Genomic DNA, 22,941 nt, shown 5'->3' with positions numbered 1-22,941 from the left:
GCAAAAGAAAGCAACTCTCTGATGGATATTCATGTAGTTTAAGGAATAAAAGATCTAACTTGGAATAATAAAAATTCTATTAATTAATCTTAGCCCACAGAACCCAAGACTGATTTTCCTAGCTATTTATAAAATCAATACTTTAGATTGATTGTATTGATCTCAGAAATTTTTAATACCAATTTTCATTTTACAACATTTTAAACGTTGAATAAAATATTTAATTTGGGTAGAAAAGTATAAGAATTTGAATTCTACCAAAGGTTTAATTAAACTGCATATAAACGTGAGACTGGTCACAGAAGAGTCAGAAATGTTAACATTGTTTATATCATTTTCAATTTGATTTAAATATAAAACCACGGTGTAACAGAACACTAGATATAACCCCGAATTATTCTTTATTTGCAAGGGAAATGGAAAGCAAGGTTTACCTTCAAGATGAAGTAACTCTGGAAGATCTGGTTGATCATCACTGGGATCCGTACTTTGCAACATCTGCAGCAATTGGTCCATTTTATCCTACAGGAATTAAGCAGTTACTATAAAAAGTAACAAACCATTATGCAACAATACCTTCTCACTTCATTAGTTAGATAGTGGCTAATCCTGTAATGCACAGATAGGAAGACTTCAATTTCGCTTCTATGTATTTACTGTCTGTGTATTCTCTTTAATATCATGTGAAGTCAGAGCCCTTTTGAAACGGCTACCAGAAATTCTCTTAGATGAGAAGAAATAGAGCAACATTTAAACTTAAAACATGTGAGTTCTTTAATCTCTTAGGTCATGCTAGTGGACTTCTGTGTCACTTTGTTTTGGGGCAGCTGTAGTCTTGCCATGCTGACAGGTGTAACCTCTCTCTCAAGCTGGCAGTACTTGTGACTAACAGCTCCGTTACTACTTCTCTACCAGGGAGAATATAGCAGCTGTTTCAGAAAGGCACAGCTTGGCTCTGGTACAGCTGTTCTTCTAAGTAGCACCAGAAGGATTTACTCTACATTCTCTTTTCACCAATGTTTCACTTTGTCATCAAATAAAGGAGGAAGATTTGTGGCTTCTCTATTCTCCTATGTGAAAGGCTGGAAGGCATCTCAAAGCAATGACTCAGATCTATTTCAGAATCTTTTGCTGTAAGACCAACAGAACTAATGAAGGCATCATTACATAAATACATCTATATATTATATTAGTAGAGATGTATCTATACGTAAGTTTTAAAAAACCAAAATATACATCTCATGTACCAAAGAATATTACCGTAATAATTACAAGCTTTTCTCCATTCATGGTTTTTATATGGTTATGCTACTAAGCATAGTTACTTAGGTGAATAATTTAAAGACTACCAATTCTAAGCAAAGTAGTTATTTATACCAAAACAAAACTCAATACTCTGTACAGAAGGATAACAGTTTGAGAGATGAATTAATCACCAGAGAGTGAAAACGACACACGTATATTAAAACACTCTTCTGAAGTCAAAAGAATTCCATATTTAGAAATAGATATTATTTTTCAACGTGAAAGATTCACAATTTTCATTTTAAGTAGTCTAAAAAAGAAGGCACATGTCAGAAAAGTTTGCCTACAGCCAAAAAAAGAAGGGGAGGGGAGTAAAATGAGAGTGAGAGTCAACTAACATATGGATAATTTCTCTTCTCTTTGTTTACAGAATTCTACAACCTATTTGAAATTATCTACTATCAGAGAAATGAGGTTTCTAGATAGACCGCTAGCCTGACCCTAGAAAATGCATGCATTTTCCGATGGAATGCTATAGCCAAACCTAAATTTCCCTAACTCCAGTACATTCTCTGGGGGCTCTCAGCACAGCTTCTACAACCGTTTCGCTAAAACAGTGCTCTTCAAACTTTCTGCTTCTGGTTCCCCTAAAAAAAGGCTAAAAACCTACAAATCCCCTCACATAGTTTAAAGATGACATCTCATTTTTCATCATTAGTTTAAAATGTTACAAAGAATATAATTTCCAGAGCATTTAAAAATAAAAGTCACACACGACCTAGAGGGGTGGGATGGGGAGGGTGGGAGGGAGGCTCAAGAGGGAGGGGATATATGTATACATAGAGCTGATTCACTTTGTTGTACAGCAGAAACTAACACAACATTGTAAAGCAATTATAATCTGATAAAGATGTAAAAAAAAAAAAAAGTCACACATTCTTTTGAATATACCCAAAAAGTCTCATTATAATAGTGTTTGTAATAGCAAAAAACACACAAAGAACTGAAAACAACCTAACCGTCCAACAACAGAATAATGAAGTCATGATAAGTCCATTCTATGGAATATTAAGCAGGAATTAAAATAATGAGGTACAACTATACGTACTGACATGGTAAGAATGGGACTAGGGAGGAACTTTCCAGGAGAATCTTTGCTTCGTCTGTATTGTTTGAAGTTGTACAACAACAAAACACATGCATTAATCAAGTACTGAATTTTTTTAAATGAGAAAAGAAAACCATTGCAACTTCAGTACTGAACGTATGATGCTCTCACGCAGGAAACCACTCACCTCATCAATGCAGGCTTGTTCCGGCTCTGGTTCTAGCGTCTCTACCTGAACATCGTCACTAAACTGTACCGTCTTCTTCTCCGTTTTAACTGTAAAACATGTAACATTTGTTGTTTCCTTATAAATTTAACATTTTATTTAAAAGCACTTTAAGTTTAAGGAGAGAACTTGGATTTTTCTTGTATTCCCTTCAATCTGAGAAACTCAGTTTAAGGGATAATTCGGTTGCAGATTTAGGCAACCATGACAGAACATGACATTATGAAATTCTGTGAAGACTTCTTAATTTTTTCTTCTGAAGATTTTGTTTTCCATAAGAGATACTTCACTAAAAATAAGAACTATATTTCTGGAACAAAGATTAATCACCTATTACATATGAGAGTTTAGTAAACTGCTGAACAGAAAGCAAAGCTTTACAATGGCATAAATGAATTCTGCTATTGAAAATAAATCCTCTTTTCAAATTACCAGTCCTTTCAAAGAAAAATCTCCACTTTTGCACAGGCCACGCTCTTTCAATGTAATGAATTGGGAAGTTAGCTATATATTCCCCGCACGCCACTCAGTCTTTTTTTTTTAACTAAGTGAATGACATCCAGGCCAGCGGAGAGCTTTACAAGTGGCCTTGGCAGGGATCTGAATTTTCCACTAAATCAGTCTGTATTTTTTAGTTACATCATTCTTGCAATTGAAAAGGTGGTTAAGGGATCTGCAAACCAGAAGCACGTATTTCTCTTGCTCAACAAAGTAATCTTTAAAAAGATTCAATGTAACATTAACCAGCAAATATAAGGTTATGATTAACATAGTAATTAATCTTCTCCAAAGTAATACTGAGAAACACATACAGCTTTAAAGGAATGAACTTCCTTTTTGGATTTTTTCATCCTGATATCAATGTAGTCAATCAGTATTCATAAAAATTAAGAATCAGGGGGATGGGAAAGGGGCAGAATTAAGGAAGGGAAATAATATTAATTAAACAATTAAATATGCTTAATGGAATATTGCACTTCCCCCAATGAATCTCCAATACAGTCCTATGAGATATGCCCATCTTGTAAATGAGGTTAGCAGTGGCTTAGAAAGATTAAAAACGCTTGCGTAGGAGAAAGCTAATAAATGGCAAAGCCTGGATTTGAATGCCAATCATTCTAGCTCTATTAGCCCACACTACTGGAATCTGGCCTGTGATTTTACTCTGAGAACAAGAAGTCATATCACTTATGTATTCTATGCTATAGAATATAAATGGAAAACAGTTTATTTTCCAATATAAGGAATATATTCATCCCACACAAGTCACCATAAAGTAAAATTCTACATACAAGACCAGTTTCAGCCGATTTCACTTTCCCATTGAAGAAAAAGAGCCATATGCTATACATATTTTTGCTTTTTATATCTTGAGCTATTAACAAGCAGAAAGCTGGGACAGCACCGCATTGGCTGCTACCCATAAGAAAACACATGGTAGACTTCACATCCTAGCAGCTGACCACACACAAGTTTGTAGTGCTTTTTCTCTCAGGGACTAATACTGTTACTTTGTATGTATGTGTATGTTTGTGTGTATATTATGTGTATGTGTGTATAAATAATATTTTACACATACACACAGATGTGTTTATGCATATACATATATAAAATACAGTGTTTGCACGAAATCTTACTGCCTCTCCAAAACGAAAACAAGCTAAGTAGGTCAGGCACTTCTAATTGACACATTCAGTGAAATGGGCTTCTGTTTCCTCATAAAGAACGATGCTACAAGGATCTTGCTAGCACTCATTTTCCAAGCTTGAGAACTGTAGCTCCACTGTATAAGCTCTGATGCTCTGGTTTCTCTTTTACATGGTCCAGAGTGAAACACATGAAAATAACTAGAATATTCATTTTAAGGCTACACTGCTATGTAATGGGAAAAAAAAGATGAGATGGCTACTTTATCTACCTGAGATCTTGGATCTCCTCTTGAATGGAAGTCCAAGACAATTCCATCCTTCCCAACAGCTATTTCAAGATTAAAAAAAAAAAAAAACAACCCAAACCCAAAAATCAAGCAAAATCCCTCACCACCATCAGCCCAGATTAAAAAGTTAGCACGTTATGCGCTGCCATCTAAACAAGGTTCCACAGGACGTTTTCTGAGTTTACCAAAGAGAACTTTATTAAAGGAATGGGTATCACAATCTGTCTCTATACAAGTGACACAAGACATCCTGACAATAACTAGGAGAGGGCATTACTTTATCAAAGATCTGTAACATCTGGTCTGTTATTAAAGCCTTCTCTTGAAAGAGAAGCATTTTTATGTTTTCAAAGAAAAGTGTATCTTTACTGTTAATACACAGACACTTACGCTTCATTTATTGTATAAACATTTATATAGTCTGTACTCTGGATAAGATTCAGTACCAAGTACTGTTAGAAATAAAAAGACAACTGAGACAAAGATCTTTTCTTAAAATTCCTATAAACTGAAAATGACCAAAGCAGATCGTGATTTATAACTTTCTTTGATCTCTTCTACCTGGCATTATAGAAAGATGAGATATTTTGCCAAGATAACTGTAGCTTACCAACTTACATACAAAAAAAGTCTTAAAATTCTAACCATTTCAGTCGCTACAGAAATCTTTCTAGATTAGAACATATTTCTGTTTCCTTAAAAAGAGGAAGGTTGTGACTTAATCTTGATGCCACAAACTCATCATTATGAAGATTCATTACAGTATTGTCTAGAAATACAGTGAACTGCCTACCAACATTTCAATCAACTACTGGCAGTTAAATGTCCTGCAATGATTACGCCTGCCAGTAATATCACTTTTCCTTCTTCGCCCCACATTCTAGTCTGTTCCTCCTAGTCAGCAAAGGTTTGAAACTCAAAAAATTATTGACATGATTCGTTATGGCTCCTTCTGAATATCTGACATGGTGGCTTAGAAAAGCCATTAAGTTGCTAAGAGGCCACTGCTTCCAAATTTGGGGCTGGACACTAGAGAAATGAGCTAACCTTTGAATAGGAAGAACTCTCTATAAGGTTACACTGCATTTGTCACCCTTTCATCAACTGATGATACCAAAAATACATAATGCATAAATTCTATAACACTTCTTAATCTGCATTTTTACAATGACATATATATACATACATACATACATACATACATACATATATACACACATATATATATATATACATATATATATATATATTTTTTTTTTCCGTAAAGAAAAGTCCATAGTCTGTCTTAAGATAATCTTGGTAGACAGATGATTTCAATTCTTAGATGATTAGATGACTCCTCATAAATAATCTGACTGGGGAGCTGCATTTTTAATAAACACCTTGGAGGCACTAACTTCTGAGAGTCTCTGCTCCAGAAAGCTGAATTTTAGAGAGAATTGTGGATTGTCATCCACTGACAGGCTGGAAAACACTTACTCATTTCTGGTTCAGCAGTGAGATCCGCAGTCACAAAATTAGAGGGGAATAACCCCATGCCTTGATGGGTTTCACCTTTCCACCAGTTGGGGTCACTAAGAGAAACAAGAAAGAATGCTTTACTATAACAAAGAATTTTTATTTCTATGTATCTTTACCTTTTATAGTGTTTAACCTATATTATTACCAGATCTGAAGCTCACAACAATCCAATGGAGGAAGTGAATGTATCCTTATTACAAATTAGAGATGAGGCCTCAGAGAAGATAAGATGCTATTAAACACACAGTTCTTTCTCATATTCTGGAAGGCTGGCGAACGGTTCGAGGATCTAGTACAAGGCTCTGAACTCTCTCCCTCAAACAGAGGTCCCGACACTTGAAAACTGTCAACTTCCAATGTTTATAGGCTCCCGCATGAGAATCCTTTATAATAAGATAGACAGTAGGCTCTGAATCCAGACCTCCATTCCTAAATCAGTACTCTTTCTAGCACACATTAGGAAACTTTCCCCCCCAACAAGAGAACACACATGACAGTAACACCATTTACAGCACAAAATGTTCACAAGGAACACACTCCTGGGTGCTTACCCACGCTAACCACTGGATCCCCAGCACCTAGGATAAGGAAAGCTAGCAAGTGCTCAATAAATACTTTTTGAATGAATGAATGATCAAGGTTTTGTGCAACTTCCAGCTAACCAGCTCAAACTTTACTTCATTTTCTTCCACTCAAGAAAACATATTAGCATGTAAGTGTGATACTATAAGAATAATCTTAAATGTATTTGAACTGATCTTTAAAAACCACATCAGGGACTTCCCTGGTGGCGCAGTGGATAAGACTCGGTGCTCCCAATGCAGGGGGCCCAGGTTCAATCCCTGGTCAGGGAACTAGATTCCACACGCATGCCGCAACCAAGAGTTCACACACCACAACTAAGGAGCCCATGTGCCGCAACTAAGAAGGCCTGGAGCCACAACTAAGGACCCCACCTGCCACAACTAAGGAGCCCGTGTGCTGCAACTAAGGAGTCAGTGAGCCACACTGAGGAGCCCGCCTGCTGCAACTAAGACCCAGTGCAACCAAATAAATAAATACATAAATATTAAAACGAAACAAATAAAAAAACCTAGTGCATTTATCCGACCTCAAAAATAAAGATTTAGGCTTCCCTGGTGGCACGGCGGTTAAGAATCCGCCTGCCAAGGCAGGGGAGACAGGTTCAAGCTCTGGTCCGGGAAGATCCCACATGCTGCGGAGCAACTAAGCCCATGCGCCACAAGTACTGAGCCCGCGCACTAGAGCCCATGAGACACAGCTACTGAGCCCGCGTGCCACAATTACTGAAGCCTGCACACCTAGAGCCCGTGCTCTGCAACAAGAGAAGCCACCACAATGAGAAGCCCACGCACCGCAACAAAGAGTAGTCCCTGCTCACCGCAACTAGAGAAAGCCCACATGCAGCAACGAAGACCCAACACAGCCAAAAATTAAAATAAATAAAAATATATTAAAAAAAAAAAAAACTGCCAGGTCAGCTCTCCCTTTAAAATAAATAAATAAATAAATAAAGATTTTTTTTAAAAAACCACTTGCAAATTTTAACACTTCATTATGAGTAATAATCATCAGTAACAACTAATTTTCAAGTAAACATAAAGCTGTAGTAAAAAAACAGATGCACTGTATCACCTCCCCTATGATATAATGTATATAACACCATGTAAAATGAATTTGTTCCACACTGATATACTATTCTGTGCAAATAAATTAATTCACTATATTATGTATTTCTTTTAAATTCCATATACATAAATACATATATATATATATTTGGTGTATTTTCTAAAGTCTTAACCTTTTTTTTTTTAGTAATTTAACAATCTATATTATAAGATGGAACCAAAAATGAATAGAGTAAACTAGGCCTCCAAGACATATAAAACCCATTTAAATGATAGATGAGGAAAAATTAAGTTACAATATACGAATCCAGACAGTATGACACAAGCAAAGCAACAACTGACTGTCCTACAGAGAAACTACCTGCGTCAATATTTGATTTTATTACGTTTGATAAGGCATTCAGCAAGAATAATATGAAACATAGAATATGTTATATACTTTCAAATGAATGTTCAATTTAATAGTAACCATCACCTGTCATCAAGAACTGTAATAATTTCTCCAGCTTTAAAAGTAAGTTCGTTATCTTCAGCAGCTTCAAAGTCGTATATAGCACGAACTTTTCGGCCTTCGTGTTGGTGGTTAGTTAAGAGATTAGATGTGCTTGGATACAAACTGGAAAGGGTGGTTGACTGCTGCCTTTGTTCCTTCAGCGACAACTCAATGGCTGGAAAATAATGGGTTTAAAAAGACCCAAAATGTTAATATACCCAGCAATCCTAAGCAGTACAAAAAGGTATCTGAAGGTAAAAAGTATTCTTCTTCTAATAATGTAGAGGGAAACCAGGACATATCCTGATATAATATATTGAACAAAAATAATGTCATCAATTTTATTCATTCATTCACACTGAGAGCTTAAAAAATAAATAAATTAAAAAAAAAAAAAAACTGAACAGCATGATGACTATTTTTACTGAACAGGTACAATTTTAAATATTCTGGGTAATAAAAAGATATAAACTCAAATCAATTTTGTTTAATTTAGCTGCAGATATTTTATATTTTCTTTCATCTTTTCAATGTATTTCTATAGCTTAAGTTTACCAAATAATAATCAAAATCACTTCAGAAGTCCAAAGTCCCAAGCTTGAGTCCTTCACTGGGGGCTTACTAAATAGGAGTCTCAAAGGTAGTATCTGAGAACCTACATTTTATTGTTCCAAAGGTCGTTCTTAGGTAATCAGTCTAAGAACTGGAATTTGGAAATAACTACAGTAAAGTCTCACCTAACAAATTCCCCAAAATAGATTTCAAATGTGTCTGCTCTATCTCTTCCCTTAATACAGGCCATCACCATGTGTCACACAGGCTCTGTAACATAATCTTAATGAATTGACTACCCTGCTTTCAGTGCAACATATAACCCCGTCTTCCCTTCCATCTCTGTTCTAGATGAATAAAAGACCAGATGGGAAAATAAAACTTTAAAATTATCATAGAAAAATATCTTTCAGGATCCTGGGGGAGAGGAAAATATCTTAAGACATTAAAAAAAAACCCAAAATCATAAAAGAAAAGCAAAAATTTTGACTATATGAAAATTTAAAACTTGTTTAATAAAACATGCCATTATCAAAGTTAAATTGTAAGCCAAAACCCAAGAGTAGATATCTATAACAGATGTAACAGGCAAAAGATTAATATCCAAAATAAAGATGTTCTATACATCATTATTAGAAAAAAAATAGCAAGAGAGACAATGAGAACAGCTAATAAACGTACAAAAAAGGACTGAACCTCACTAGTAATAAAGAAAATAAAAATTAAAAACAATTAGGTATCATTTCAAACCCATCAGATTCACAAAAATTAAACTCTGACAATACCAAATGTCATGAGACTAAAAAGAATAAGTGAATAATAAGAGCTTTCATACACTGCTGATGGAAAAGGAAATACTACAACTATTTAGCAAAGTTAAAGATGTACCTACTCCATAAGCCAGCAATACCATGAAACAAAATCTCTCTCTCTCTCACACACACACACACACACACACACACACACACACACACACACACACGAGAAGGTGGACAAGGATACTCAGTGCAGCTTACTTGTTAAAGTAAAAAAAAACCAGAAAACCCAGCTGTCCATCAGTAGGAGGATAAATTACAGCAGGTATTTATTAGTTCACTGGAATATTACACAGCAGTTAAAACAGATGAACCTGATATACATGTCTCATTATGAACAGATCTCAAACATATTGTTGCATGAAAAAAACAAGTTGTAGATGATACCTAGAGTACACTATTTATGAAAAAGAATTTGTTGGACACAAAAAAGTATTTGGTATTGTTTATGGACACATAGATAGTGTAGTAAAAACATTATAGAAACATAGACTGAACGGACATACATGATAGCAGTTGCCTCGGAAGAGGAGAGGAAAAAAGTGACACTGAAGAGAGGAACAAAGGAGAACAAGTAGATTTCAACTTCAGCTGTGAACTCCTATTTCTTTTATTTTTAAATATCTTGGGGGAAAATAAACATCAAGTAAGAGACCTATCTTCTTTCCATGATCAGGGACTTAAAAATGTACCTTTCGCTAAATCTTCTTCTTCTTTTTTGTTAGCCACAGTACCAGGATCCTTGGCTACCAGAGCTGGGCTTGCTTTTGCTTGTTCTGCAGCCTAACACAAAAAAAGGGAAAATGATATTTGAAAGTTGTTCTCAAATTTTCCTACCCCCAACTAATCTAAGAACTCACAAGACCCTTCCCATCAATCCACCGCAGACTTCTGAGCAAGAAAGAAATCCGGACCTGAGCAGCCTCCTCTTTGAAAGGAGCCAGAGAACAGGTAGAGCTCGAGAGAACAGACTGAGAGCGTTTGTTTTCTTAGGGTTAACAGCCTAGCCACACTCTCCCAGGTCTGTGTGCAGAGGCTAAACTAGAAGCAGACACTATGCAAACCAGAGAAGACAGACTAGAGGAAATTTCAACAAAAAGGAGTTGAGAGTGGGAAGGAGATGACTACTTTAAAAGCAAGCAGTTTTTAAATTTTTTAAATATCTATTCAAGAGTTTAACTGTTTCCTTCCAGATCAAAAGTCAGGATGTTATCTTTAGGAATCCAGATTGATATACAGTAATACAAATGCTCATAAAATTATACTATTTTCTAAACCAAAATACTAGCAGCTAATTTTGACAATATATTACTGTCCCTCTTAAACATATTTTGTATATAAGGTAGTGTACAATAAATACATACATTGATTCACACTTACAGAATTACAAGCTTCTAAAGTCTTAATGGCTGCTGAGTTTTTGTGTGGCCATCAAGGCCAATCAGACTCCAGCCTAATTTTTCAACCATTCTATCAGTTACCAGAAACTGCTGGTGCACACACACACACACACACACACACACACGCTGTGACACACATTTGCTTCTACTCATGACGTCCTCCCCTCTGGCTCACTGTACTCCATCCACATTGTTTCCTAGTGAGATTCAACCCACCAGTCAGTGAACAGCTAAAAATCACTTTCTCAGTGAAACGTTCCCAAACCCTCTCATTAAGCCTTCCCTCCTCTGTGCCCCTCTGGTAACACTTTTAAACAAGGTACCATGATTCGGGTAGTGAAGGACAGTTAAGGACGCAAGCTGGGGAGTCGGGCTAATGGGGTTCAAACCCCAGATGCACCACCTTGTAACGCACGAACCCTGAGCGCCTAAAAGCCTCCTTGTGCCTCAAGTTCCTCATCTACGAAATGAGGACAACAATGGCCCACACACCACAGGCTGTCGTGAGGATTAAATTAGCACACGTAGCTTCCAAAATCAGATGCAATGAGGGCCATTCAGGGTTTAAATCACAGAGTATATAACGTTGTCTCCTGGGCTTTAAAATGTATGCAGAGGTGATATATGCCACACATGTGATAACTACAGCATAAAGGATGCTGAAGTAGGGAGTAAATAAACTCTCTAGAGTTGCAAGGTTTCTACATTTTACGTGAAATAATTCGCTATTAACTCAAAATAGACTGTGACAAGTTACAAATGTATACTGTAATTCCCAAAGCCATCAATTAAGAAAAATGAAATTCTAAAAAATATTCAAATTACCAAATGCATAGCACTTAGATCATTGCCCAGTACATAGTAACAGGCAATAAATCTCAGCGCCTATTATAATTCTCTGCTTACATGTCTGTCTCCATAACCAGGCTGCATGTTCCTTGAGGGTATATGGGGCTAAATATTACAAGCGATCATAAATGATTGTTGAGTAAATGAAAGGCAAAATATTCAACATTATAGTAAATACCGTTCTATAGTTTTCACTTAATATATTTATAATGTCAAACAAATACACAAGGCATTTATTTTTAGCAAAGCTGATTAGAAGAGAGCTTTTATATTCACTGAATAGAACTTCAAGCACTCTAAATCTGACCCACCTCTAGTTGTAACCTTCCTTAAATAAAAATGTTTTAATCATCATACACCTCTGAAAATTGAACGTTACGCTTCATCAGAGGCAACCTTTATCATTATATATGAATTTTTTTTTTCACAATCTGTGAACTTCACAAAATAGACATATTGATCTTCTGTGGTCTGAGAAGGGCTCTCTATTGGTCAAGAAGGAAGTGCAGAAACAAGCTATATTAAGCCCTACATTCCTGAACCGCTCTCTTTTCAAAGTGCCTTTCTATCATCAGGTTCCAAGTGTAGCAACGCTACTTGTCTGATTAACCAGTCAAACACAGTAGCAGTGCCAGCATCACTTCGACCTCCAAAGTCAGTGCTAAGAGAACCACAGCAGCAAGAGTTAGGTGACTCAAGTATCACTTTTCTTAATATTTTTATATTATTTTCTTCTGTACTTGGATGAAAAAATATACTTTAATATACTTTAAATATACTTTAAAAAATTCTCTTGTTTCCAGAAACTTTTTTTAAAATATGCTAACAAAGGTGTAGTCTGATTAAAACGTAGTAACGGCTTAAGCAACTAAGTAACTGTAAGATTTGGAGGGACTTCTGCAGTTGATCCCAGATGATAGATTTTTTTTTAAAATTAAACATGCAGCTCTTTACAAACATGGTTTTCAATGAAAACTTCTTCAGAAACTACTATTAAAAAAACCACCATTCTACCTCATCATAGGTTACTTTATACACATTTTACATATTTCTTGTGGTTGAAAGACAGCAACTATAACAAAATGAGCTTTCACATATTTTGTAAGATCTAGATGAAAAAAAGAAAAGTAACTCTGAACTGTACTACTGCTGATCTACATCCTGAATCCTTTGAACAGGAGCGTAGTCTCACATCTACACCAGTTAGCACGTAAACGCTCTTGCCAGTGTTCACTCCACTTCTGGTCCTTCAAAGCCTAGTCCGGACAGACACATATCTACTAACCTCAATATCAAACGGAAGGCAGGATCGTGTAGTGGAAGGAACACTGGACTGAGAGTCAGGAGGCCTGTGTCCTAGTTCCAGCTCTGCAACTACTAGCTGTGGCCCTGGGCAAGTCACTTAACCATTCTGGGTCTCAGTATCCTCATCTGTAAAATGAGGGGATTAGATTAGAGGATCACTAGAGTTGTTCCCACAACTATCTGAGATTCTAGGTTAACCAAACAAAGCTACGTATCAAACGGATCATTAACTCTTCTTCCTTCTCTTACAGGCACAAGTTCCTTTGTGGACTGAAATGCAGTTGTCACTTGCACTGAAAGCTGTCCTCAAGAGCAGTGCTGCTCAAAACAGTCATCGGGGGTCTTGTCAAAACGGAGGCAATGAATCCACTGCTTGGAGGCACGTCTCCACCCGTGAATGAGATGTGACAGTTCTCACAAGCTTCCAGGTGGTGATGACGATGGCCAACCAACCACACTGTAAGTAACAAGCTCCGGAACAGGGTCTCAGGATCCAGAACCTGCCATTCCACTAGGCAACTACACTCTTTGGTTCTCCATAGTGAGTCTACTCTTCGATAATTAAACATTGCTTCTATTGTCAAGGATATCTTATTATAAGATATCTTGGATTATTCTGCATAAAATTATTCCTTAATTATACAGATTTAGAAATTATTCTGAGGTAGTAAAAATGAGCTATCAATTATGAATGACTACTTCTCAAAGATGTAATTTATCATTGTAAAACTATTCATAAGCCAAATTTTTTCAAGTAAGAAGAAAAATACCCTCTCCTTCCTTCATCTCCAAAATATATTTCTAGGTTTTCACATCTCAAGAGTACTTAGATAAATTAGAAGTGCCTTGGGAAGAAAGTCTAGATAAGTCTGGATGAATCACTTCATAATTCCCTTGAAACGGTCAAAACCCTGAATGTGAGCCCTCTACAACTAAGAGTTTTCTGCTCATGCTTTCACATCACTCATTATATTCTACCCCAAGCCATACAGTGGGGAAAGACAGTGCAGTAAGTTACCACACACTTTAAGCCTGCTTAGTTAGCTGGGCATCCTAAAGGATGGTTACCAGAATAGAAAAAGAATAAAAGAGATAATCTTCCATTTTTTTTCCAATATGACATAAATTAGAGATTGAGCTCATTACATAAATAATTTTTTTTAAAGGCAAGTTAAGCCTTTCAGTCGATCATATTTATTAGGAAAAAGAAAGAAGACACTTACGTGCTGGTCAGATCTTATTAAGGGGAAGTTCTCTTCCCAATGACCCCCTTTTATCTCTCTACCATTTTTAATAAAGGTGCTCATAAATTTCATAATCCAAAGAACCTCTAAACACATCCTTAAATTTTAAGGAAACCTGATTTTTGAGCTGTCATTCTTTGTAGATAAAATTACAGCACAAAGAGCATTTAACAAGAATGTCAGTATTACCTAATAAAGCAATTTCGTCTGTATTATTAAAATTATATTAAAATTTTTTTAATTGCAAAAAGGTTAAACGAATTCATTAATAAAGAAGGAGAAACAGTGGGGAAATGGAAGTTGGAACACATTAACATTCCACTATATTTTTCTGGCAACTTTATATGCAAGATTATTATTATTAACAAAAATTCCTCTGGCGTATTAAAAACTACCTGGGTTTGGAGGCAAAAAAAAAAAATAAACATGGCTACTTCAGAGAAATGAACTGTAGCACACGCACAAATTTATATAAAATACCTGAGAGCCAATAGCTGGAAATGTAACACCTTGTTCCTTAAGGTTCTTAATCATTGCTGATATTAGACTAAGCTGTGGATCATTCTTAAATTCATCCGTCCATTCAACCATAAGAGCCTTTAATTTTTCACACACTTTAGGATGACCCTTAAAAATAGAGAAAAAAAATTAATAAAAAAGCACTAATTTCCTGGCAAATGATTTAATACAGATGCCGTAAATATAAAACTTATAAAGTGGTGCAGATCTCTTTTTAAATCATAAATTATCCCTAGCTATAGATGACACAGAAGAAAATACAGATGGTTACTAGAAATAAACTAGTTTTATTTCCACACTATGAAAAAAAATAGATGATACCATCACATACCTCATAACATATTAAAACACTAGATATATACTAACTTATTTTGGAGGTCAGAAAGACAGGACTTTTCAGAGTATTTTGCAACTAAGCAAGTATTGTCTATGAGGAAGACATAGAAAAGTTTGTTTTCTTTTTTGCAGACCAACGAAAAATAAGTTGGAAAGAGAGAATAAATAGTACAATTCCTTTATTCCTAATTCCTGACTTTTAATGTGCATGGCTATGATTTTACCCAGTTACTTAATTATCTGAGGCTTGGCATGAGGTCCACTATATGCCGATATTCCTGGAAACTTCATTTCTTCAAAAGAACATTTCCCTCTTAAGTATAAAACCAATATGTTCACTGTAAAATATTTGAAAAACAAGGAGTTCTTTCTCCTATATGCAACTGTTTGCTTTTTAAAGTAGTTGTTCACGTTACTAAATACTGAGTATAAATCTTCAATTAAGGAAAATATTACATTAGAATCTCTTCATAAACCGTTGTACATTTTGATGGACATTCAGGACATCAAAAGAATGGTAAGTAATTAGCACAAAATACCTAAATATAACCGAATAACTGAATAAAGCAGAACAGGAAAAAATTATCACATAACCATGTTCTAAAGGAGTACAGAATTTTAAATTCTTATTTATGTACTATTTCCTACTAAAATCTGGAAATACTCATTTTTTCCAAAAAACATGAAGCATTTTCCCTTTTAACACTTAAAACATTTTTTTAATATATAATTATCCCCCCCAAAAAGGCCAGAAATAATTACCTTTAGAATGCATGAATTTTTACTGAGAAAGCTCACATATTACTTAGTAAATTAAAATTTTTAAATTCCTTAAATTGCTGGATTTCAATTTTTAACTCTACATTCAGTTAAGCAGATGACCTCTGTGACTAAAACAAAAAATGGTTATAAAAACTGTGCCTAAAGTAAACTGGTACCTCTTAATCAGATAGAGAAATACACATATGTTTCATCAGAAGAAAGGAATGGTGAAGAAAAGAGGTTAAATATATTCTAATTTGGCTTGACCAAAACCAAATCTCCAAGTTATATAAATGTGTAGTCTCTTCAGCAAAACCTAACATGGACTTATACATGGGATAGACATAGCCTAGAAAGAGTTAAAAAAAAAAAAAAAAAAAAAAAAGCACAGACTAGTCCTTTGTGATTTAAAATGTGAAGAACTGAACAATAAAATATATGAAGAAAGAAGACAGTGTTAATTCATTTCTTAGAAATAATGTTCCTTACCTTGTTTAATACGTTGCTTACTTCACTAGCAAAATCTCTTGAACATACTTCTAAGTGAAAAATTTTGCCACAATTTGATACACATGCTCCTAGAAGCTAAAAGTATAAAATAGGGAGTTAAAAGGGCTCGATTTCGGTAGACAATTTTGCGGTAGATCTTGAAATGAAACCACTCACAGTCAGAGCCTGCATAGCAACATGAGGATCTTTATGGTTCACCCTCCTCATAATAGACCGAAGACAATCTTTAGGTCTAAAAAATGAGAAATGTAACAATTAGTAGTACATTCTACTTTTTTCCCCCTTAACTATAAAAGGCAATAGACTATGATACAAAAGGGAGAATATGGTAGAGAAGTTTAATTCTTACTAATGACACAATTGAAAAACTGTACACTAAAAAGTTCCTTTAAATTTTTCAAACAAAATTAACAGGATCTCTTCCTTAATGATCACAGATAAGGCATTTTGGGCTAATTCTAGATGGAAAGTTTTGAAAATAAAATGACACACCAAGACTTCCACCTCCAGTCACGATGGAATAACTGGAACCAGACTTACACTCCTGTTGTAAATAATTAGAAAACTGGAAAAATATATTTAAAATACATTTGGGACATTAGGCCACAGGTAGCGCTGAATGATGATCTTTAAGAAAGAACACGAATTAGATAAACAGACATCTGCCTCAACTTTCTACCCAGGGGCACTTTCCAGGTACCGAAATAGGCTTTCTGTCTAAAGGCAGTTTCTGAATCTCAGTGCAGAGAAGTTGATCCCAGGAAGATGGTGGTGATCTCACTGAAGTGAGGGGACAGAAATCAGAATTCTGGCAGGCTGTGGGAGCTAGAATTTGCAGGACAGAGTAGAGGAGCTATATGAAGAAAGAGTGCTAGATACCTGCATGGGGTCCACTGAGGTCTGCTGCCCACCAGGCTGGACAAAAAGTGACTGAGAGCTCTACGTTGAAGGGTTCTCAAAGCTCACACAGCTGTCAGAGCTCATACCAAAGTGGACAGTCCTTGCAGCAGAGCGTTTAGGCCTTGGTGATGGGGCTACACCACCCCAAAAGACTATCCTAAATCCATCCAATAACAACTTAAAAAACAAGCCACAGAAAAATAAAATTGATCCAGACGTAACCTCTAACAGAATCAAGTCCAATATTCTTTAACAGGCGTATGAAAAAACCTGGCATTCAACAATATAAAATTCATAATACTAAGCATTCAATCAAAAATTACCAGATGTGACACGAAGCAGGAAGAAGTGACACTTAACTAGGAGAAAACTCAGTCAAATGAAAATGTGGAAATTATATAAGCTATTTTAAGTATGCTCAAGGATGTACAAGGAATCATCAACATAGCAAAGGAAAGAAGTGGTATACAAAAAAGAACCCGATAAAACTTCCAGAGAAGAAAAATATATAAAATGAACTAATTAATTAAGTAATTAACTAATTGGATGAAATTAACCTGATAGAAATGGAAGGACGTATCTAATAAGGGATTAATATCCAGAATATATAAAGGGGTCCTACCTCTCAATAACAAAAAAATAATAATCCAATTCAAAAATGGGCAAAGGACTCAAACAGACATTTCTCCAAAGAAGATATATAAATGGCCAGAAAGCACATGAAAAACTGCTCAGCATCATTAGGGAGCGGCACATGAAATCACAGTGAGACACGATTTCGCATTAAAAAGGAAGAGGCAACCAGCCGGGGATGTGGGGAAATAGGAACCCTTATGCATAGCGGTGCCCACAGCGATGCGAAACGAAACGACGTAGCCACTGTGGACAAGTCTGACAGCTTCTCACAAAGTCAGACATAAAACTGCCCCATGACCCAGGAACTCCACCACTATGTGCTGAATACGCACATAAAAGAACTGAAAGCAGGGATTCAAGCAGACATCTGTACATCCGTGCTCAGAGCAGCATTATTCACAACAGCCAGAGCTCCACCAACAGACGAACGGATAAACAAAATACAGTGCAATACTATTCAGCCTAAAAGAACGAAATTCTGACACATGCTACATGGGTGGACCTTGAAGACATACTTAGTGAAATAAGCCAGACACAAAAGGAGAAATATTACATGGTTCCACTTATATGTGGTACTCAAAACAGGCAAATTCATGGAGATACAAAGTAGAACAGAAGTCACCAGTGGCTAAGAGAAGGGGGAAGTGGACAGTTACTATTTAACTGCATACATACAGAGCTTCCATTTGGGATGGAAGTTTAGGAAATGGACAGCTAGCTGGACACACACATACAAAAGAAAAAACAGTATCAAATGATCAGAACAACATTGAGCCCTGGGAAAATTGGCCAGTAAGAATAATTGTCCTAAAAAATTTCTTTAAGAATTGAAAATGCAATTACTAATGATAAACAGAAAAAAGTCATTTTTAATAGGGAGATATTAGAATAAAAAATAAAATTTCTGTTTCTAAGGCTGTTTCACTGCCTGTTGGGAAGCTTTCCACCTAAAGAGCATGGAAAAAAGAGGGGGAAAAATTGTATTTATGGGATACTTATTATATGTCAAGCATTCAACTCATGATTCTGCAGCTCTTATTCTACTGATTTTGTATTAAAAGTATCTAAAAGCAGCATCATTAGACTGAAGAAATAATATAACATTATTTAGATTTTGCCTTTTTTACACTTGGACTTACTTTAGGAGCCAGAATCTGTGACCTCATGCTAATTTTTGCAGTTGTGAAAAGCATGTTGACAAACACAAAATTATCATTTCAAAGCACTGGCAGAGGCCAAATTATCAAAATACTAAAATTAAAATCATTAAAAAATAATGATCCAAAGATGATTCAGCTCAGTGAATAAAACATTTTAGAAAATAATCCTCAATACTTGCTTTACCACCAAATTTTAAATGAAATTTCTGACATATTGTTCATAAACCACATTCTTTTTTTTTTTTTTAAAGAAAGAAATCTAAACTGTGGTGACTTTTGGAAAAGAGGATGGAGAAAGGGGCTTTGAAATGGAACTTTTTACTTTTTATTTCACTCATTTCTATACTGTTGAAATGTTTAACCACAGCCAATTTTAAAAACCAAGGCAAGGACATGTCTGGAACCAAAGCAAAGTTGGCTATTGCATCCATAAAAAGGATAATGCCCAAAAAAGCCAACTAGAATGTTTATAAGTCCTGACGAACACTTTATGTATGCCAACAAAGCAATATCTTTTTAGGTATAATAAGCTAAAAAACAAAATCCCTTCAGAACTGTGTATAAAACTGGCGCTATTAAACAACAGAAGTGACCCACAAAAATCTAATATTTAACGACCTCATTCTGTTCCGTGTTTTTTTTTTCAATTCAGCTTTTCAGTATTTCCACAAAACGATAAGTAAAATACAGAAGTGAAAGTATATTTATATACATTTCATTATAAATCTTACAATTCAACAAAAAATTATAGCTAAAATATTCTTTTTAAAAAGGTTTAAGAGTTATAATTGAATTTAAAGGAGGTGTCCTATGGCTATTATCCTCTCAATGACAAATGAAAATGGACTACAAATACAGTGTCTGTGTGATTTATCATCTATACGAGCGCCCCTTTGAGAGTGAAAGGGGGTGTTAACCAGGCGTAATACAAGAACAGCAGGCACAGAGTGAAACTATCCAAGGGAAATTGGATGCAGGGTCACCCCAGCCAAAACTATGTTCATCCAAACATTATCTTTTTATGCATAGATCTCGGACACGTAGTTCATACGAGAGTGAGAAAAAAAGGCAGTACTTCCATCTAGTTGTGGCTTCTACTGTCTTTTCCTCGAATCCTAGACCAGACAAGAAAACAGGCTTTTCATGAATGGACACAGCTGCCTCGGCATATGTCAGCTCTGATGAACTAAAGCATCACAGTCAGTTTCATTATTCACAACATTACCCCAGGCCACCTCAATACACTGTACTGTGGGCTTCCACGAAAAGAAAGTTTTAGGAGGGGGCTCTTCTCCTCTAGACCCTCTCACTCCAGCTCCCCTCTCTCCACACCACTCTCCATCTTTCAGGTTCTATGTCTTCAACATGGCCAATGCTCAAGAAGAAGTCATTGAGCTAAATGGGAAAGACACGAATTTTCACTGTTGTACAATAGTATTTAGAATAACTGAATAATCGTCATTATAAAGCTCTATTTGTTACCAACTTCTGCATCTTCTGCTGAGTTTGCTTTCTATGTGGAAAATGTACACGCACTCGCAAAATCTATTTCTGAAAAATTCCGTGATGAGGGGAAAATGCACAATAAGTGGTGCTGGGAGGAGCACAGGATGTGAGGAAAGGGACTGTTGAGACATATGAATGAAGTATTTTGTAAAATTACCTGCTAAGATAAAATCTGCACGTGCATTTAGAGAAGTCTACCAACGGTTTCCACCACCAACCTTTTGTAAAGGGTAGTCCAATCCTGATCTCTCTCAAAACCCTTCCCAAAACTCCATTCTGGTATTTAAAACATTCTGTAAGACTCATCCTCTCTCTGCCTTATCTTGAGGTGCGAAAACAAAAAGATAGGAGAGGTCAAGGATACACACAAGAACAAGGAAAGAACTCCCTCTCACCCTTCCCAGTTTTCCAACCCCAAAATAACTCTCTTAACTTACCGTGTGATAAATGACCATACCACAAATCACACCACTGTAAAATGTAATGGAATTGTACTGTTTCCTGAGTTTCCAAAGTTAAGGATAACAAGGCAACAATGGCAGTTAATCAATTTTCTTTGATTAGGGAGTTACTGTTGCAGAACATACTCTGTCATCTCTCAAATATGCTCAATACAGGCAACTTCTCCTCAATTACTGAAGCAAAACTGTTATGTTGAGCACCAGGTGAAGACGATGGCTTGTATATTCAGGGTCATGTTGTTTAAGATATGTATACTCTGAGCAAGAGTCATACTCAGTGCAGGGAGATATACACACTCTGTAAGAGAAATGGGAACTGGAATTTAAGACAGCACGTAGAGCTCAGTAAATGGACAGAAGAACAAGTTTTGAAGAAAAATAAAATTGAGGGGGCTGCAAAAGAATACAGTTAAATTCAGTAAGTTAAACATGCATAGGAATGTAGCTCAGATCTAGAGTTAAGAGGACCAAAGAAAACTAAAACTAATTTTGCATTCCTACAGTTCTCTTTTCAAAGAATAATGAAATTTCAAATCTCTTTGAATAGCCCTGAGTACATTTCCAAAACTGTCACCACATTATTTATAAATGTCTATCTACTTGTAGGTATGTTGCTGTACAGTTATGACAGATAAATAGCTCAGTATTCATCTCTAGTCCCCAGTTAGTGAGATTACCTGAAAAGGTCTTTCCATTAATATATAAGGGGAAAGCCAAAAATATTCAATGATTTTGTTGGATAAAGGAGTCAAGATTTGTGAGATCTTATGCTTTGTATAAGTTTTTAAAAGTCTCTTATTTAAAAATATGTCTCATCTCTACATCTTAATTGAAAAGTACTTTTGTATTATAAAGATAACAGGTTAAACTGTGATGAGATTTTATACGCTTGAGGAAATTATTACCATTGAAAAGGCAGTGAATTCAAATACTAATTATTGCATCTATTACTAAACCAATGATTTTAGATCAATCAAATTTTCAAAATGAGGATACCACCTCTTTATTATCCCCCTCACGGGGCCTGACAGAAGAACAATAGGACATTTTCTTTAAAGTATTGTAAATATAAAAGAAAAGCAATATAAAAAAAAATAATAACAGTGTATAGCACAGTTCACGAATGTGCTTGCACGGTTAACCTCTCATCACCTTTGAGGCAGGACTGAAGAGGTACAAGGATACTAGCAGTCTGTTTCTAAATAGGGGCAGAAAAATTCTTGCAGTGTAAGACTATCTGGCGTATCACATCTCTGGTCCCCGCCTAATCAATGTCAGCAGTAACCGCCTGTCAGTGTGACAACCAAAGCCACCCCTAGCAGAGCAACACCACCGGGCTGAGAACTGCTGCTGGACAAGAGCAGCGCTGTGATTCAGAAGAAAAAGATGTGAGGCTTGACAGACCTCATCTGTAAAGAGGGGCTTAAACGCTTCCTGTTCAGTATGTTATTACATTACTCCCAGAATCATGCCAGGGACTTAGAGACGCTCCACGCTAGTTCTAGAAAGCACAAACATATGCTTCTATCAAGTTCCTTTTACAACCTTAGCTTTCAAAGCTACTTTAGAGTGATTTAAACTTTACATTTTCTTTTACATGCTATAAAAAGTGCTTTACTACAACTTACAATTCAAGGATATATGTATGACCGAATTGTGGAGGGGGGAGGGGATATGTGTATGTATAACTTTTATAGGTCTTAGTACCCAGCAGGCATACACTAAAAGATGTGGGACCTCAAATCTTTGCTGAACAAAGTAAAAAAAAATTTTAATTAACAGAGAATATAAACCCTCCTTGAATACTA

General features: G+C 35.8%; 1 protein-coding gene across 2 annotated transcripts in view; it reads right to left on the bottom strand.

Moving 5' to 3' along the window:
• Window positions 1-22,941, bottom strand: part of STAM (signal transducing adaptor molecule) — a 69,098-nt gene that overhangs the window by 18,877 nt on the left and 27,280 nt on the right. Inside the window, exons 3-10 of one of the 2 annotated variants that reach the window (XM_082385507.1) lie at window positions 16,627-16,702; window positions 16,450-16,545; window positions 14,824-14,970; window positions 10,238-10,328; window positions 8,161-8,353; window positions 5,995-6,089; window positions 2,541-2,629; window positions 435-522 (exon numbers count right to left, since the gene is read on the bottom strand). In XM_082385507.1, coding sequence (XP_082241633.1) covers window positions 435-522; window positions 2,541-2,629; window positions 5,995-6,089; window positions 8,161-8,353; window positions 10,238-10,328; window positions 14,824-14,970; window positions 16,450-16,545; window positions 16,627-16,702 — 875 coding nt within the window. Of the gene's footprint in view, window positions 1-434; window positions 523-2,540; window positions 2,630-5,994; window positions 6,090-8,160; window positions 8,354-10,237; window positions 10,329-13,084; window positions 13,226-14,823; window positions 14,971-16,449; window positions 16,546-16,626; window positions 16,703-22,941 lie in introns of those variants that run through there. The other variant, XM_082385508.1, reaches the window with a different exon arrangement.

This window comes from Balaenoptera borealis (assembly GCF_965194805.1).
Source record: "Balaenoptera borealis genome assembly, chromosome: 3".
Classification (NCBI taxonomy): domain Eukaryota; kingdom Metazoa; phylum Chordata; class Mammalia; order Artiodactyla; family Balaenopteridae; genus Balaenoptera; species Balaenoptera borealis.
This window is presented reverse-complemented; position numbering and strand designations above follow the sequence as displayed.